General features: G+C 44.5%; 1 protein-coding gene across 3 annotated transcripts in view; it reads right to left on the bottom strand.

The window, feature by feature from the left end:
- F13A1 (coagulation factor XIII A chain) overlaps window positions 1-18,585 on the bottom strand; it is a 161,511-nt gene that overhangs the window by 21,400 nt on the left and 121,526 nt on the right. For 2 of the 3 annotated variants that reach the window (XM_053603078.1, XM_053603077.1), the window contains exons 11-13: window positions 16,932-17,085; window positions 9,100-9,387; window positions 3,091-3,251 (exon numbers count right to left, since the gene is read on the bottom strand). In XM_053603078.1, the coding sequence (XP_053459053.1) occupies window positions 3,091-3,251; window positions 9,100-9,387; window positions 16,932-17,085 (603 nt within the window). Of the gene's footprint in view, window positions 1-1,637; window positions 1,909-3,090; window positions 3,252-9,099; window positions 9,388-16,931; window positions 17,086-18,585 lie in introns of those variants that run through there. The other variant, XM_053603079.1, reaches the window with a different exon arrangement.

Genomic DNA, 18,585 nt, shown 5'->3' with positions numbered 1-18,585 from the left:
CAGCCATTATGTTGAGAAAACAGGCTTTGAACTTAGTTTGGTTCTAGAGCTCACGTTTTGACCACTATGCTACAAGGCACTGCCCTCAGGGCCTCTCAGTTTTCTTATCTGCAAAATGGGGGTTGCAGTCACATCCTCCTCATAGGACAGCAACGAGCATTAAATAGGATGGTACAAGAGAAGTGCTCAATAACGTAATGCTTACTAAGTCATAGCTGCTGTTCACTGCTATGGGCAGGTGCATCCTTTCCCTCTTCCTGCCTGTCAGCTGAGCTCCTCTCCCTGTGCCCACCCACCCGGAGCTTGAGAGGCTCAGGTTCAAAGAGACTGAGGGAAGGTTGAAGCACTTTCCTAGAATTTTGGCCCCACATCCTAGGTAATTCTGGACCTCTGAGCCATTGTGCTTTTGTACTTTTACTGCTATTAACTCCCTCTCCAACTCCTGTTTTATACAATTTATTTAATGCCTCTCCCTGAGGTCCCTGGTGCAATACTTCAACCTGATGTTTTCTTATCACTGTCCTCTCTGCTTTCCCCTCCTGAATCTTCCCCTCCTCCACCATGGCCCTGTATTTCACATCTCCAGGAGGCTAAGCAGTGTCCCAGGTCCCCATCCCATTTGCCAGGGTTTTCGGAATCAGGGCCTCTCCCATCTGGGTGGTATGGGGTGGGAGGTGCTTTACCCAGGAGCACCTCTTCCCCTGCTTGAATTTAATTTCTCCTTGAGGTTAATGGGGTTAATGGTTAAGGGACAGTTTATAAGAGGATGCCTTATCCCTTCTGTCTGATCAAACTTGGCACAGGCAGAAGCCAGAATTTCCATCTTCCCCACGCTGAGTGCCAGTCACATGGCCCCACCTCTAAATAACTTTCTTTTAAGAATGACCTTCCTGATTCCTTTGTGGAAACAAATGCAACACAACTCTTTAAATAAAGAGTTGTTAACTCCTGTTAACAACCTCCCTGTCCAGGTCTGCTAACTTGTGGGAATAAGGTATTTCTGATTCTACGCTTGGGGAATTAAATTGTGCTTTATGTAAACCCAGAAGCTAACTCACAAATAATCCTTCAAATTAAAAAGATGAAAGTTATCAGTTTCCTCCATACATCCAGTTTATTATCAGTGGTGTAATTAAACTCTATTTTCTGCTATGGTTTGAGCACCTCACAACTTGGAAAGGCTCTCTCCTGAGACCGTCTTGGGGACAGGCTGTTTCTTCATAATTAGGTAAGTACACAGGGCTTGCTGCTGCAAGGAAGGCTCCACTTGAGCTCATGAAGGAGCTCTGCCGAGTGGCCCCACCAGGGTGGCCAAAGTTGCATCCACTGTGCAGCTGGGAGAGGTCTGCAGGGGCTGGCATGCATCTCTAGAGAAGGTCAACCCCACAGGGCAGCCATCCTGGGTAGGGCATCTTGTACTTTATATCACCGACTTCACATTTTCATGGGACAGTGGCACCGCTGGAGTAAATCCAGTCCCCACAATGCAGTCTGGCATTTGTGTCTGATTCTGTCTGCAAACCCTGCACATCCTCATCTTTATTCTGCTTCGTATGGTTTCCTGTGCCAGCAGTGCCTGCAGTGGGCCTCTGGGCAGTGAGGGGGGAAGAACCAAAGAGAAGTGATGATGAAGGCCTTTCTGGACATGGAGGGCCTGGTGTTGTGGGTGAGCCTTGTCTCGGGGTGCTCATTGTGCCATCCACACAGGGCTGATTGGTGAGAAACTGTGAAAGGAGCAGGTTCCTGGCCCTGCCTCTATAGCCAGACTGCCTGGGTTAGAGGCTCCGCCTACTGGCTGTGTGACCTTGGATGAGTTATTTGACCTTTCTTCAGTTTTCTCATCTGTGAAGTGGTGATGTCAGTACACCCCACCTCATGGGGGTGCTGAGATTGAAAACACAACAATGCCTGTAAAGGGCATTGACCACAGTGTATAGAACCCAGAAGATACTCAAAAGAGGCCACTTAGAATTCTACATAACAGTTCTAAGCTTTACAAATGATTCACAGCAAAAGATTCATGAGAAACAAGGCCTACCCTCTACCCTGCCCACCTATACGACCGATTTTTATATGACAGATTTTTATAAAGCTTTGATTTATCTACCACTTTAGAGGAATGCTGCTTAGCAGGACCTGTTATAATTGCTCTTACTTATTTCAAGAAGGTTTTCCAGAGACTAGGGAAGGACTCTACACCCTAAATAAGGGCTAGCCTAAGATGTCACTTCCCTATGTGTCTGCTGGAGTCGGGGTTTCTGCTTTCAGGGCAGGATGATATCTCAGGGGTACGGCCACAGATATCTCAGGATCTCCAGCCATGGTCCTGAGAAGTAGGAACAACAAACTTCTGTACATGTATTTTTCTTTCACTCCTGTCCACTGCCATCCTCCTCTGCTAAGTCCTTTAAGTCAGTTAGGCAGAGCCAGTTGGTATCTGGAGAGGCAATGTTAAAACGTCAAACAATCGGGCAAAAGCAACATATGGTGCTAGAAGTCAGAAAAGTGGTCATCGTGGTGATGGATGAGGGGGTTATTGACTGCACAAGCCATGGGGGAACTTTCTGGGGGGTTTGGGAAGCCTCCATTTCTTTATCTGGCTGCCGGTTGAGAGCTATGCACATATACACAAAATCATATCAAGCTGTACATTTTGGTCTGTGCCTTCCGCTGTCTACTGTTATACCTCAGTGAACAATATTACTGTCCAAAATGCAGGCAGGACATGAAAGCAGCAGTTCCCCTGCCTCGTATTATGCCTGACCCACTTTATTCTGGAGACACTGCAAGTTCTAAGTGTCTGCAGCCATCACACCTCTTCATCTTCCTCCACGGGTGTGTTTATACCCACAGGTTATATTTATATCTGCAGCCACATCTATATATTTCAATCTGGAGAGGAGAGAAGAGTGTTATATGTGCATGTCTATATATAGGGTGGTTTGTTTCTTTCAAAGAACAAGAGAATTCTAGCTCCTTTTTTTTTTTTTTTTTGAGCAGGACACTCCTTTACACATGTGCACTAACCTTGGGGGACTGGTAAACAGCCTTGCCTTTTTCCCTTGTCTGAGATGAGACGCTAAGACTGACCTTGATGACAACTGTGGGGATTGTCAGCACAGTGGACTTCTGCTTGGCCAGAACAACCTTGGTCTCATTGATGCGAGCTGTGACAAAGAAGTGCAGGGACGCTTGTTCCAGCAGCTGGCCCATGTACTCGCTGGCTTGGATCAGGACCTCCTCCTTCTTGACTGGCAGGAAGAAAAACAAACAGGCCCAGCATCAAGACAGAGACAGATTCTGTTTTACTCTGTCCCAAGATTGCCCATCCTTCCTATGTTGACAGTGGCCACCAGGAGCACAGCAGAGGTGAGGGGCACATGGAGCGATTTGGAGATGAGCTCTCCTGCTTCTGGTGCAAAGAGGGTGCAGTGCATTTAATATTCGGCAGAGTCTTACTAGAGAAAATGTGCTGGACTTTCTAAATAATGCTTTTGCTGTTATAAAAGGCAGGCCATGGCAAAGATATTTCAAATGGTGGAACAAGTGGTTTTAACTGTGGCTTTGATTCAGGTGGAAATAGTTCCCAAATGGCACATGCGGGGTGTTAAAGTTTCAAGGCCACAATTTCACATGTCATCCCTTTATAGAAAAGGAAACATCTCACCCATTGCATGGGCCACATTTGGCCAAAACTGTCAATTATCTAAGCTGTGTCTGTATAACACTCTGCATTTTCTCTCCAGCTTGTTTGTACCAATTTGATATCATGATTTTTGTATTTAAGAGAAGGAAGCTATTGGAAACAGTCCCCGCCAAAAGCACTCAGCTATCTTCAAGTCCCTCCTCTATTGGTAATTTAGAAGACCTCTGTGCCAAATGTGTGTTTCCTCAAGACAAGCCAGTGAGGATGGCATTAGGATGGCTCCCCTTCCATCTCCATCTGGGCTGAGGATGGTGAATTCCAGCTTGTGGCTCTGGCCCACTTTTTCTATCAGTCCTATTCCCCACATCCCAGGACTCTAGAGAGAAAAGGACAGTTTTTCTGCAGGTCAAGCCCAAGTGTGGCACCTGCTGCTACCTGATCAGAGCCAGGTGTCTGTGCAGAACCCACAGCTGGCAGACCAGCCAGCAGATACATGGGTGATTCATGCACCCACGAGGGACACAGGAAATAGACTGTGAACACTCACAGAACTGAGCATCTACACTGCTGCCCTGCACAGTGTCTGGCTATTAGTGAAAGAAACAGTTCTGGCCAATAGTCTAAGTGCAGAGAAAAGTTGACTTTAGCCCACTGTACTGGGCAGGAGTCTACAAGAAGGATGGAATGCTGACTGTGGTCAAAGTGAGTGTGTAAGGAGCTGTGCCAATCCTCCATAAGTGGACACTTGCACCTAGACTGTATCTGCAGCATTTTCTCTAGATCTTAAAGACCAAAGAGGCTGGGAAGGGTCTGCCTTGGGCAGCGCCTCAAGTTGCTGTGCCTGTCTCTAGCCTTCAGACTGAAGAGTTCTCAGTCTTGGCTCAGCATATCACCTGGGGACTCTCAAAAACCTGCCATGCAGGATCCCACCTCCGATCAATTAAATAGGAGCCTTGGATGTTGGGGCCCAGGCACCAGCACTTTTTAAAAGTTTCTCAGCTGACTCTGATGGACAGCCTGGGGTGGGTAGGTTGGCTCTAACCACCAAGGTTGTTCCCCACCACAGGCTGTGGAAAGCCTCACTTCTGGAGGAGGGTATGGCTCCAGTCTATGCTCTCTCTTGCTCCTGGTGCCATCTGCAGACCTGCAGCACCATAGCAGCTGGAGGATTAGAGATGCAGCTTCTCCAATACCTCCTTGCATCAGGAATCAGGATCTGTATGTGGATAAGATCCTGGAGGAGGCCTGCTGACCTGTGAGCAGCTCTGCGGGACAGGAGGTTCTAACAATATGAGGGGTGAAATTAGGGAAGAATTAGGGTGGACTTAGGAGGGTCGGGGTCCTGCATCCCTGGGACCCCCTGGCAAACTGGAAAGGTGGGTCATTCTAGAACAGTGGGTGTCAATGGAGGGCGATTTTATGCCCTCCCACCCCTGGGATGTTTGGCAATGTCTGGAGACCTTTTTGATTGTCACAACTGAAGTGAAATGTGGGTTACTACTGGTATCTGATAGGTAGCAGCCAAAGACACTGCTGAAAATCCTTACAGTGCACAGGATAGTTCCCACAGCAAAGCTGTTTCCATACCCAAATGTCAATGTGCTGAGACTGAGAATCCCTGCCCTGGGCCATGCAGATTATTAGAGGGTATTGGTCCATCCTAGGCAAGTACTCAACAACTGGCTTGGTGTTACTCCACTTAGAGCTAGCTCTTTGAAGCTATGACCTTGCCTTGACGCAGGCCTTGAACTCTACCTTTTCACCTGACCCACTTATATTGTTGTTTTTGGTCCTGAGCCTGGACCCTGCTTCCTCCATGGCTACCCTAGCAATAATTATCCAGATGAGGGAGGTTCTGGTTCTCCCCTGGATACAACTTCAGATGAGCACATATGACAGGTTTTTCATGTCCCCACATCTGGATGGATAGAGTCACAAAGTGGCAGGCCTTGAACACGCATTTTTCCTCTAGATGCCTCCAGTAATAATTTTCAAAAAATCACTGTTGCTATTTCTAGATGGCTGTATTTGAGCACTCGGTCTCTTGAGGTTGGTGGGATGTGCTTGACTTCTCTACAGAGGCTCAAGCTACCTTTGTGTTCTCGGCGTCAGGACCCCTTTCTTCCCCAAGGTAGAACACTCCCTAAATCACAGCACTAAAGAAACCGGGCTGTGTTTCAGAGCCCAAGAGAACAGTGCTCCTGAAATAGAATGTTATGTAAGAGCTGTGTTTTGCCACTGCACAAGAAATTGTTCTAGATAAAGTTTATTAAACGTGGCAAGGGAAAGAGGAATAGATTTTCACTCTATGTGCAGGGGGGCTGGGATGCTGCCAGTATCATTTACGGTGTCTAGGGAAAGCCAAGGGAGACACAGACTGGAGCTGCCTCATCTCTTTTCCAAAAAGAAGAGAAAACTAAATATAGCTGAGTGGAAACGATAGCACCTTTGAAGGTACTGAGAGGTTTAAGTTATTCAGATTTTTCCAAGCTGATTCTAGCACCCACATTCCTTTTAATCATCAATCTGGAAAGTATGCTTCCCATTTTGCTTGGAAAACTTTCTTACAGCATCTAAGAATGCTTGATCAACACACAATCTAGAATTATGTTTTTTTTCCCAATATTCTTCAATTTATCCTAGACTGCATTATACAATTTTATTGCACATAGTTAATGCCACCTACCTGCAGGACAGAGGAACAAAGAGTCTCCAGTTCCCTTCAAGTTATTCGGAACAAGCCCTCAGGTTGGCTGCGTGGGTGGGAGCTATGTTCCTACTGACTCAAGGGTAGTTTTGGTCAACTGGCCTTAGAGCAATGACTGAGCTGATGATAAACATTCTCTTCTAGCCCATTCACTCATACAAGTTCCTTCTTTAATTGGAGGAGAGAAAGAAGAGGAAGGAGATGGAGAGACAAAACTCCTGTGAAAAGGGAAAAGGGCTGGTGTCTCGTGCCCTAAGGATCTGTGCTGGGCTGCAGGTGGAATGAGGATACAGAGAAGGTAACGGGTCCACCTGGGGCTAGGTTTGTCCTGCACTGGCTCATCATCATCGCTTGAAAGGGATTTGGGTTCTAGTATCTGCTTTGTCTCTAATTACTGTCTGTGGCCTTGAACATATCAACGCATCTTTCTAGCCTCAGTTTCCCCAAATATAAACATGTTGGAAGTTACCATTTATCAAAAGCCTGCCCCATGTGTAAAGCATTTTGTATATATTATCTCTTTTGGTTTTCTCCACACCCTTTTCCATGTCTAATGCATCAGCTGCTCAGGTGGATTCTACCCTTCAGAACATACCCACATCTACCCACTTCTCACCACTCCCCTCACTGCCACCACCACCTCTTGGCTGAATGATTGCAAAAGCATCCTTGCCGGCCTTAATTTTCAGGCCTCTTCCCCTTTAGTGTCTTCATAACGTATCAGCTGGAATGCTCTCTCAAAACCTAAGTTAGGTCATGCCCCAAACCCCCTAATGGCTCTGCAGCTCATTTAAAATCAAAGCCAAAGTCCCTCTGAGGGCCTACAATTCTCTACAATATAATCTGCACCCACCACTTTCCCCCTTGCACTTTTGCTTCCCATTATAGCACCTCACTGCTCCTTGGATACCTTAGACATACTCTGGCCCCAGGTCCTTTTATATACCATTTCTTCTGGATGGAATGCTTACTCGCTCCCTTCTGTCAGGTCTCTGCTAAATGTCACTCTATTTGAGAGGTTTCCCTGATTATCCCACCACCACCAGCACCCTCTGTCCTTCTTAACCTAGTATTTATTGGTCTATTACCCATATAACCATATTATATCTTCACTTGTTTGATTATTTATTGTTTGGCTCCCCCAAGGGACCAGAAACTTTGTAAGGGCAAGGCATTGTCTCCAGTGCAAAACAGACTTGCAAGCACTAAATAAAGGTTCAGGGAGATGAATCCTGTTGTGTGGGTGGTATTGTTCCCCTTTACGGATGAGGAGAGAGAGTTCAGACTGTTTAAGTACCTTGTCCTGGGAAGCTTAGCTGGTAGGTGACACAGTCATCCCTTACTACAGAGTTGTGTGATTGAAAGGCCTGGACTCTCTGAAATCACATGTGGCCTCCCATTCCAAGCCATCATGACATCCTCTTCAGCCCCTTTCCCGGACTCTTCTTTTCTATGGGGACTACCTTTTCTACTCCTAGGCAGAGGAAAAGTGTCAAATCTTGCAGTTTGGAAAGAAAATACCACAGTGATTTGTTAATTGTCACTTAAAGTATTGAAGCCAGGGAGATTCACTTCCTTCCAGTTTGAGTACATTTCTTCGAATTTGAATTTTTAGGAATAGTTTCTCATTTTTCTAAAAATATTTTCTGAAGCTTCAGCAAGTACTGTGGGCTGTGACAGTCACCAGGGCCAGACAGGTCGAAATGATTGAGACATGTAATTTGGTCAGCTAGGGGGTCACATTAGTTTTGCTTGGCTCTGCCTTGTAAAAATTATTAGAATATCTTTTTGTTTCCTTTTCTTCTCCTTTTTTTTAAAGTACCACATGTCAGGTCAATGGAAATTGGAGCCCTGAGCCTATAAGTCCTTTCAAATTTCTCTTTCTAACTTGACACACCCTGCCTGGAGACTAGCTTCTTCCCATTGTCTCATTGTTTTCCAGTCATGTGGCCAACTGTTGTGCCCACCAAATGCTAGCACCCCAGAGAATGAGACTGGCTGAAATTCTAATCCCCAATGTAAGCTGCGGTATGTGGATCTCAACCTGCCTAAAATATTCTGAGTTTTTATAGTGACGGCGGATGCGCGCACAAGGATGAGGAGGAAGCCCTGTGAGACATGGCAGAAGGAACAAAGTCCTCCACAGGCCCCTGGATGACACATCCCCAGGGATGGACTCTCTCCCTGGAAATCACACAGAGCATTTTCAAGAAACAATCTGCATGCAGACCTTAGATTGCTCAGACGTCTAGATGGTAAACAAAACACACCATTCCTTTGGATAGGCCCCAAAGGACTTTCCTAAATTGAGAGAGGGGCACCACCAAAGAGCCTTTTTTCTGAGATGGGTCATTTAGATGTGTTATTTACAAACTTTCCTGTGCACTCCACTCCCCTTGGGATCTTGTTAAAACGTGGGTTTTGATTCTGGAGGTCTGGGGTGGGGCCTGAGATCCTGCATTTCTAACACGCTCCTGGTCCACAGACCACACTTTGAGTAGTAAGAAGTTACACTTAATTCTCAGGACTCACAGGGCTCTCTCTAGGCTTTGAAAATTTTGACATTCACTTCTACACATCAGAAGTGAAGATGAAAGCTGAGGCTTGTCTAGAATAGAGGGTTCGTGCTCCTGAGCTCTGTAAGATAACTTTAACTTGTACAGAAAGCCATTCCTGGCTGTAACCACCTAGCAAGACAAGGAACCAGATTACAAGTCCTGGAGAGAACACACCCTCATTAGCTTACAGGACAAGGGCTGCAGCGTCACAGCAAATGTCTCCTTCTTGAATTCCTCCTTTGAGACCCCGGTGTAGAAGATGATGTTGCCTGAGAGATAGGCTGAGATGGTGTAACGGTTGGGGCTGTTGTTCTGGAAGGTGATGATGAGCTTGAAGTCTTTTCCCAGCACAGCATTTTCCACTTCGAAGTCCATGTCTATGTCAGACCTGGATTTGATGACACCTTCTGTGTTGAGAGGCTTTTTAGCTCCATACATCAGGGCAGTTTCTAGGGCCAATCTCTCTTCTTCTTGACCTAGAAGAGATCCAGAGATAATGACCTGGATAAAGAATTACAGTCCACCGAAGAGCAAGTCACATGAATAGACATAGTGAGTACTGTACTCGATGGAGTGTCTCCATAAGCCTTGCCACCTCTCCAGATTCCCAGAGAGCAGGTGACCTGTCTAGGTTGCTGAGTCTGTAGGTTGCAGTGCCCTATCTAGAAAGAGGGTGTGCTAAGAGCTGTTTCTCCAGTGCCACTATTTCAGGCTTCAACAGGTAAAATTGGCTAAATATAACTCCTCTCAAACTTCTATGTGAATTTTCTTCCCTTCTTGAGTCCTAGCCATGTGTCAAGGACTTGGAGACCTTTAAGCATCCATTGTGGAAATTATTGCCACTTGCCATTCTGCTGCCTGCAATGTAAATTCTCTCCAATTGGTGGATTTCCAATAAAACTGTCTTCTCCGTCCCTTCTTCAACCTGGGCCTATCCCACTTGCTCTTTGCTGAGTTGAGCTGGGTCTGCCCTTCCCAACCTGCCTCCCCAGCCCATGCAGAGATGGCAAACCATGAGTGGCCCCAGGACATTGGGCTCTGGCAAGATGTTAAAAGATGCCTCCCCTATCCCAGGGCTCTTGGGGCAGCTGTCTAGAGCCCCTGCATGTTCTCCAGTTCCATTAGCCTGTCAGAGGTTCTGAGATGAAGCCATACAGCAAGGAAACCTGTTTACTTTTCTTTAACATAAGGTTTCCAAAACTCACCTGACGCCTTATGCAGTTTTTTGAGGGATATCTATTGGCTTGTGGTGGTACACCCAAAGATCTATGACCATCTGAGGTGGGTGTGCTATCTTCAGCAAAGTGTCTTGTGTAGGGTTTTTGAGGTGGTCATGATGGGGATGAAGGGTGGGAAGAAGGAGAAGGAGCTCTAGAAGATTAAAAAAAAAAAAAAATAGCCCTGTGTGGGCGAGGAAGCAGGAAACACAGAACACATTAGGCTTCGGAGAGAGCTTGTGCCTCCAACACTGACGAGCAGGGGTGGGGGTCCGTACAGAGCTTCAGACAAAGCATCTGGTCTTGGGGACAGGGCTGGTGGAGGTGGAGAGGGGTGGTGGCCATTCTTTTTCTATGCTAAATACCTTTGGGTTTATCTTTGTGCATTGTAGAGGATAGAAATGAAATTCTTTGGCTAAAAAATAAAAAGGAAGAAATTCTTTGGCCTGAAAAACTTGTCATGAGAATGGCTAGCAGGAAAAAACAAAACAAAACATAACTTTAAATAAGAATTCTGCTTTTTACAATTATGTTAATTTTAAAGTATTGTCTTCTATTTTACCTCACTAATGATGAAATGCAATGGCGATTAAGAGGCCAATTAATCACAATAACTACCACTGACTGCTAACTAAGAGCCAGGCCTTGGGATAAGTGCTTTTGTGAATTATCTCACTTAATCCTCACAATAGTTCTACAAGGTAGGCACTGTTACTACCATCAATTTCCTTGTTTGGAAAATAAGGGTCTCTACATCCTAGGGGCATTAGGTGGCTTACAGGTAGTAGATGCATAATTTGAGGAAACTACTCTGCAAAGACAGAGAAATGCTAGCAGGTGTTGTTTATAAACATGTGTGTGTGTATTAACAATTTCCTTGATTGTCAAGACTGCAGGATGTGCCGAAAACGATTGGCCTAGGATAAGCCTTGGCTAGAGCATGTGTTTATAGATCAATAGGAGGGAGAAAACACTGAAGGGAAGGAGAGGCAGGGGTGAAGAAAGTGCAGAGGAATATTTTAGCAAAAATCATCTGGCAAATAGGTCCACGAGAAAGAGACTATTAACGATTATCACTTTGGATGGAGGCCAAATGTGCATTTAGGCACAATGCAGGAGGCAAATCTGAGCAGCAGGAATGTGATCAGAGAGGAGCTGCCTTTGGGGAGAGGTGCTGAGCCAGCCCAGGTAAGGGGAAAGGAGAGGGAGGTTTGAGGCAGCTTTGAGCAAGTGCATAGCCTATGGCAGGTGGAGGAACCCACAGCTTCCCTCTGGGGAAGCAGCAGGCCCCAACTGCCAGGCAGAGGCAGGCAGGGGCTGCTGCAGGAAGTGCAGGCCCAGAGAGGAAGAAAAAACTGCAAGGTTTTCCCAGAGCCTGGCAGAGTAATTCCTGTTTCTCTACAGTTACGCTCTGTGCTCTGATGTCTTACATAATTCAGGGCCATGGGCACAGTTTTAGAGCTATGAGAGATTTATCCAAAGCCAGATTTTATTTTCTAAGATTCTTCTGTAGAGATCTGCAGGCACAAACATCTTCCCATTAACTAGGATATAATAAGAGAGCCCTTTTATATTGGATGAAGCCTCTTATTGCTCTAGCCTTAGATCCACTGTCACCTCCGTGGTCCTTCCCCACTTATCCTGTGTAATGTGTGCCCAACCCCTAGTCCTCTCTTCTCTCACTGACACATGCCTTTTCATTCCTCTTCCTTGTCTCAGCACTAATCACTGTGACATTCTCTCTTCTGCTGGAATGCAAGCTCCATAAGAACACCTCTGTGTCCCCAAGGTATGGGGGCATAGCCTACCACAAAGGATCTGAAGGACAGGGGTTAGGAGAAGCACTTTGCTTTCAGCCAGAGGCAGAAATTATAATAGGTACTAAACAGTCTAGTGTAGGACAATTTATGTTCAGTTAAGCCCACCTGTGAAAGTGCCACCTCAGTGACAATCCATTTGGTCTTTCATGCCATTAGAGCCCCTATAATGTTCTGGGCACAGATTAGAAACATAGCTGTACTGAAGGAACATGAAGAATGATCGTAGCTCAGATTCGCTCATCACAGGTGCTGGGACAGAGGTTGGCCCACAGTGCATGGGAACATGAGGGGGTCGGGGCAGCTTCTTGGAAGGTCTTCCTACATAGCAAGGGTAAATCCAGGGAGGCAGTGAGAGCTTGGCTTGGAGGAACTGCCAGTGGCTTGCCGGGCAGCTGGAGCAATAGCTGTGAAACATAGTCTGGAGATTCAGCCAAGGAGCCAAAAACCAACTAACACGAGGCCTTGTGAGTTAGGACTGGAATGCCTGGAGGCAACAGGAAGAGAGCCACGGCTTATAAATAGCAGTGGCTGGAACAAGCTTGGGTTCATGTTGCAGATAATATCACTTTGGCTGCAAGGCAGGGGTTAAACTAAAGGAAGGGGAGGATGAGCAGGTAAGGAGGAATGGGGAAGCTAGAGCAGGTATTTTTCTGGGAGAAAAACAATCACAGCCCAAACTAATAGTAATAGTACACAGAATGGCAGAATAATAGAACTATCAGCAATAGTGAAAACTAACTTTTTTTTTTTTGAGACTGAGTCTTACTTGTCACCCTTGGTAGAGTGCTGTGGTGTCATAGATCATAGCCACCTCCAACTCCTGGGCTTAAGTGATACTCTTGCCTCATCTTCCCAAGTAGCTGGGACTAAGGTGCCTTCCACAATGCCCAGCTATTTTTAGAGATTGGGTCTTGCTCTTTCTCAGGCTGGTCTTGAAATCCTAACTCAAGCAATCCAGCTGCCTTGGCCTCCCAGAGTGCAGGAATATAGGTGTGAGACGCTGAAAAGTAACTTTTACTGGACATGTGCTATGTATCAGGCACTATATTAAGATTTTATATACCTGATACTATTTCATTTGGGGGCAGTGATCCTGGAGCTGGAGGGGATGCATTTCATGGGACGTTTAGAGGATTTGCTGTTTGAGTCACTTGAAACTTGATAAGTTTTGGTGGATGGTTCTCTTCACTAGGGTTCTCTTTTCTCATAGACCTGAGATGGGGAGGGAAGTGAGAGAATGTGGCATTTGGCAAGGTGTGACATTTAGGTAAAGTCTGGGCAGAGTCCACCAGCTAGGTAGGAAGGTCAGAAAGTAGGTGGGAAGGGTTAGACCCTACAATGAAGTAACATTCAGAGGGAAGCTATAATTTCAGCAGGAGACGGGGAAAGGGGGTCAGGTGGGTATGGGGGAACCAAGAGAAAGCCGTATTGTGGAAACAAAGGAAGAGAAGATCAAAACGGGGGTGTGAGAACTGCACCAGGAAGTGTAGGAAGTCATGTAAAATGAGGTCTGTGAAACCTTATTCCAGGGACAATCGGGGTGTTAGTGACCTAAAACAGCAAAGCTTCCTACACTGGTTGCAGGAATCAGGGCACAGGAAGGAGGGGGGTTGCAAGTCCAGTGGCCCTTTCAGGAGGTGAAGAGGAAGGGCATGTCTGGTAGGGAACAGAGTGTTGAAAAAGACTTTTGCAACATTTTTTTTTAATGCAGGACTCACTTGAGGCCCTTTAAATGCTCACTGGAAGGAGAAAAGCAAGAAAGAGGGAGGACAATACCAGGGACAGAGGAAGTGACTGACGGAGCACGGAGAGAATGAGACCGAGACACCATCACCAAAGGATATATACTGCCCCAGGAGAAGTTCTCAGAATTCTAGTTTTCAAAGTTTTATAGTGCCTTAATCATACATGTTGAAAAAAAGTTTTAAAGTTAATATTAAGCTTTAGTAAGTTGAAGTGAAAAATGATCTTTCCACAATTTAATTCATTATAGTAGTTAATTCCTAAGTCTAGTCATAATTTGCTCCCTATGATTTTACTCATCTGTGTATTTTAGTGTCTATAGTCAGCATCTGTGGATCAGAGAAATTATCTGAGAGACTAACAGTGAGAATTAGGGTGGTAAGCGCAAGGCATGGTGGCAGATGCCATTGTCCGTCCCTGCCTCCCCCTGTATTCAGCTGTAGTCTCAGCATCTTCAGAACAGTGCCACTCAGCCACTTCCAAAGTTATGATCTGAACTGTGTATGTCATGCTTGGTTAAGGGATTAATTATCCACTAGGAATCAAACTTCAGCCCAGAGGTAGGGTGGGTTGTCTCCTATAACCATCTGTATGGACTATGGGTTCTTCTGGCCTGACTGGATCCCACTTCTCTGTCCCTGAGTCTTGCCTCTTGCCTGAACCTCAGGTGTCTTCCTCATGCAGAGTTGACACATTTTCTTTGTTTTAGAGTTTATCCCTGGCCAAGTCACCAACTCCTATTTCATAGATCAGTTTTTGGTCTTTCCTTTGTGGCCTCTCATACTGTCTTGTTTTCATTTGGCCTTTGTGTCACCTCCACGCTGACAGTTAATGGCAGCTCTGCTCTGCTCTGTGGTTTCCATGAGACAGCTGGGCATGCGAACAGCTCTCTCACTGTGCCCCTGGCTGCCTATAGTCTCATCTTTGGTTTACTACACTGTCTGGCTAGGGCTTCTTCTAAAATAAGAGAGGTCACACCACAGTCTTGCTACCATTACTTGAGCAATTCTTTCCCCAGTTTCACCTGCCAATCCTAGTTTATCCTTTGGAATGAGTAAGTCCATCACTAACTTCTTCGTTGAGGCCCTCCCTGACTGCTGAGTCTAGGCTGGGAGTCCTTCCAGCCACCTGAGCCCTATAGCTCCTGTTCACCCCCTGATAGAGCAGTTCTCACCCAGCATGGCCAGGGCCACTTCTGCTTTTCTCTCTAGGCAGATGGGAAGGCAGGGCTGTGCATGCCTCCAAATCCACACAGCACTGGATGGGCCAGGTGGGAAGAGCAGCTGTTGATTGGATGCACATATAAATGAGTGTTGCAGCTAACTTTTTATATGAACTCTCCTTTCCCCTTGCTTATAACTCTATAGTAAGAGGGCATTGCTTGTGTGTTTTGTTCTATCGTGCTCATCTTGTTTTTAACTTCCCTGTTAGGAAAAAGTCAAAAAGGAAAAGTAAAAAAGTTTGCATCTATGTAGTGCAATGGGAGAAAACCAACAGAAGAGGACAGAGAGCCATTTCAGGAATACAGTAAAAATTCACTAGTTCAGATGCCAAAAATCTGCAATTTCTTGAGACTGTGCACAGGAGTTGTCAGTTCAGCAAGCTTTTTCTTTATAGTGTAAATTGCTTTTGTAAATAAGAGCAGGGAAACTGTCTAAAATATTTAAAACAAATTATGCACTCCTTCGCACTTTAGGAATACCAATGAATATTTAGGTATATGGTAATTACTCATTTTAATCCATTCACTAAAATAAATGCTGCTCCTAAGAACCTCTGGCAGTGAATCATTTGCCAAATATATTCTATGTTCCCCATCAAAACACCCAAAGTTCTCCACCTCCTGGCCACTATTGACCTTGGGCAGCTTTATCTCCAGTCAGTGGGAATTCTGAGGTGACTCATTTGTTATTAAGGCCTGCAGGAGCTTAAACACATTGACTGATTCACATTTCCTAACTTTGTTCATGTTCCCATTGCCTGGAAACTTCTGTCCAGTTTTCTTAAACTGAGGTTGGTGACTTCTCCTCCTGGGCTTTGTCTTTTCTGAATCTCTTGGTTGGACTGAATATTACTCTTTGTTTCCAAGCTCTCTCTGAATAGTGATTCTATCACTTGTCCCAGGACAGGAACTGATTCCCACTCACTGCTGGAATCCCTAGCACCAAACCAATTGCAGACATAGAATAGACAGTGTTGAGTGAGAGAATTAAACTTAGCAGCACCATTTGAAACATCCTATGCAATAAAAGTTAGCAAGATCCCACCATGATATTATTTCCTAAATGAAATTGACCTTCTACCTAATTGGCCTGAATTAGTGAGCTGCTCTGTCCTATGAATATTGTGTTATCTACTTCATAGGGCTTTCATAATAATTCAAGGGGACAAGATACGTGAAAATAATCTGTAAAGTACTAAACATGTGTGAAGTAGTTATTTAAATTTCAATTATTGAACTAAAATTACATTACTTATATAGTGTTTTCTAATAGGATTATTTAAAGTTAAGGTTCTTGTAAGAATATATCCTGTAGTCCGTTAAAAATAAATCTATCCCCATTGATCCACGAATGGATTAATAAATTGTGGTGTATGTACACCATGGAATATTATGCAGCCTTAAGAAAGATGGAGACTTTACCTCTTTCATGTTTATATGGATGGAGCTGGAACATATTCTTCTTAGTAAAATATCTCAAGAATGGAAGAAAAAGTACCCAATGTACTCAGTCCTACTATGAAACTAATTTAGGGTTTTCACATGAAAGCTATAACCCAGTTACAACCTAAGAATAGGGGGAAGGGGGAAAGGGAGGGGAGGGAGGGGGGAGGTGGGTAGAGGAAAGGGGATTGGTGGGATTACACCAGTGGTGCATCTTACAAGGGTATATGTGAAACTTGGTAAAAGGTCTGTGAAGCTAGTGAATGACGCCCCATGATTATATCAATGTACACAGCTATGATTTAATTAAAAAAAAAATAAATCTATCCCGAAGCCAACTCATTTCATAAGCTACACAAAGAGGAATTCTGCTCAAATCAAACAAAAAAAAAACTACAATGAAGAATTGTGTGTGTGATGTGTCTATCTTTCACTCACAAGAGTTTAATACTTCTTCTCTTGCTACCAAATGCTGCAAACATGAGGACATTCTCCAGGACACATCTCAGAGTGACAGTGATTAAGTACTAAGTGGGTTTGAGCAAATAAATCTTCATCCAGTTGTAGTAAATTACCTTCTTGGAATTTGTAAGTATCAGTAATATCCTTCATGCCATCTCCTTTGATTTCTTTGGTCACAATTAATTTCCCAATGTGGGTGGCATCCACGGTTTCTACCACATGCGTGCCGTCTTTCTTAGCTGTGATGTAGACAAGGTCACTGTTGACCTGGAAGTAGGAGAGGAGAATGTCAGCTGTCATCGCATGTCCTTGTCACTAAAATCTTTAACTTGCCACAGTGTAGTCATCTAGAGATCCTGGAATTGACACACATTGAATGTAGGGCTAAACCACTTTTATAAATGTTCTGGAGGGAAATCCAGTTTCAATTCGTCATCAGTACTTTGAATGGAGAATATTTTTGGACTGGGGCCATCAGTTGTCTAAATAGCAACTGTTTCTTTTTCCTCTTTGTCTTCCCGTAAGTTCCACCTCCTAAGGGAGAGCTGACAACATCATGCCCATTCCCTGCTGTGATTTCTTTTCAGCTGGCAGTACCTATGGGACCCACTTCTAGGAAGAAGAGAAAGTCTGGTAGGTGGCTTCTGGGAAAGATTTTTTTTTTTTTTTTTTGCAGTTTTTGGCTGGGACTGGGTTTGAACGCACCACCTCTGGTATATGGCGTCGGCGCCCTACTCCTTTGAGCCACAGGTGCCGCCCGACTTCTGGGAAAGATTTTTCTCCTTTACAAAAGGAGAGAGGTCCATGGGAGAGTTTGTCCTTCCCTTCCTGCTTTCAGATGTTTTTAAACAAAGTAAAGTACTCTTGAAGCTTCTGTCATCATCCTGGGACAGTGACTGCAACAATTAGAAGATGACAGAGTAGAAAGATGAGAGGCATTTGGAGGCTTGATGATCCTATTAAATGGCTAAGCCAACCTTGGGACCAACTTACTACACCATTTCTAATATGAGAAAAATAAACCCCCAACTGTTTTAGTCATATTAATTCTTTTACTTGCAGCCAAAAGCATCCTAATTAAAAAGCAATATTGGACTATTCAAGAAGAATTCAGGCAATTTTCTGGTGGTTCAGCAACTAAAACGTGCTATTTATAGTATTTGGAAATAGCATCTTGGGGCCATGCTGGCAGATCCCCAAGTTCTTCCAGGATTCTGCTTTATCATTCTACTTTCAAAGGACAATGTCTAATCTGTGCCTGAAAGCTGATTCCCCCAGAGTCCTTTATTATATTTTTTAGAATCACTTTCTTGGAGACTTCATTTATTAACATGGAAGCAGGTGGGAAACAGAAATTGCATTGCTGACAGTCATTGATGTATTTATTAAATGTTTTCCAACCTCCTCTCTAAGCCTCGGTCCTCCCCTTTTAAATATGGAAATAATAACTCCTTCCTCATAGGATGATTGGCAGAATTAATTGAAATAAATGCATGTAAATTACTTACCATGGTGGCTGGCATAAACACTCCATAAATGTTATTGATAATAACATATTATTTAATAATATTGCCAGATATTGTTCAAGGTTCCAGGGTCCTAATGATGAGCAAGATAGATTGGGTCACTACCATTACAGAGTTTATGCTCTAGTAACAGTGCCTCTTGTGTCAGAATTAGTTGTGGAACTTTTTTAAAAAAATAGATGCCTAATTAAAGAGGTCTTGGGTGAGATCCTAAGTCTACTATATATTTTAAAAGGTCTCA

This window comes from Nycticebus coucang, chromosome 9 (assembly GCF_027406575.1).
Source record: "Nycticebus coucang isolate mNycCou1 chromosome 9, mNycCou1.pri, whole genome shotgun sequence".
Taxonomy (NCBI): domain Eukaryota; kingdom Metazoa; phylum Chordata; class Mammalia; order Primates; family Lorisidae; genus Nycticebus; species Nycticebus coucang.
The sequence above is the reverse complement of the archived record's forward strand: the minus strand, read 5'-3'. Positions and strand labels throughout refer to the sequence as shown.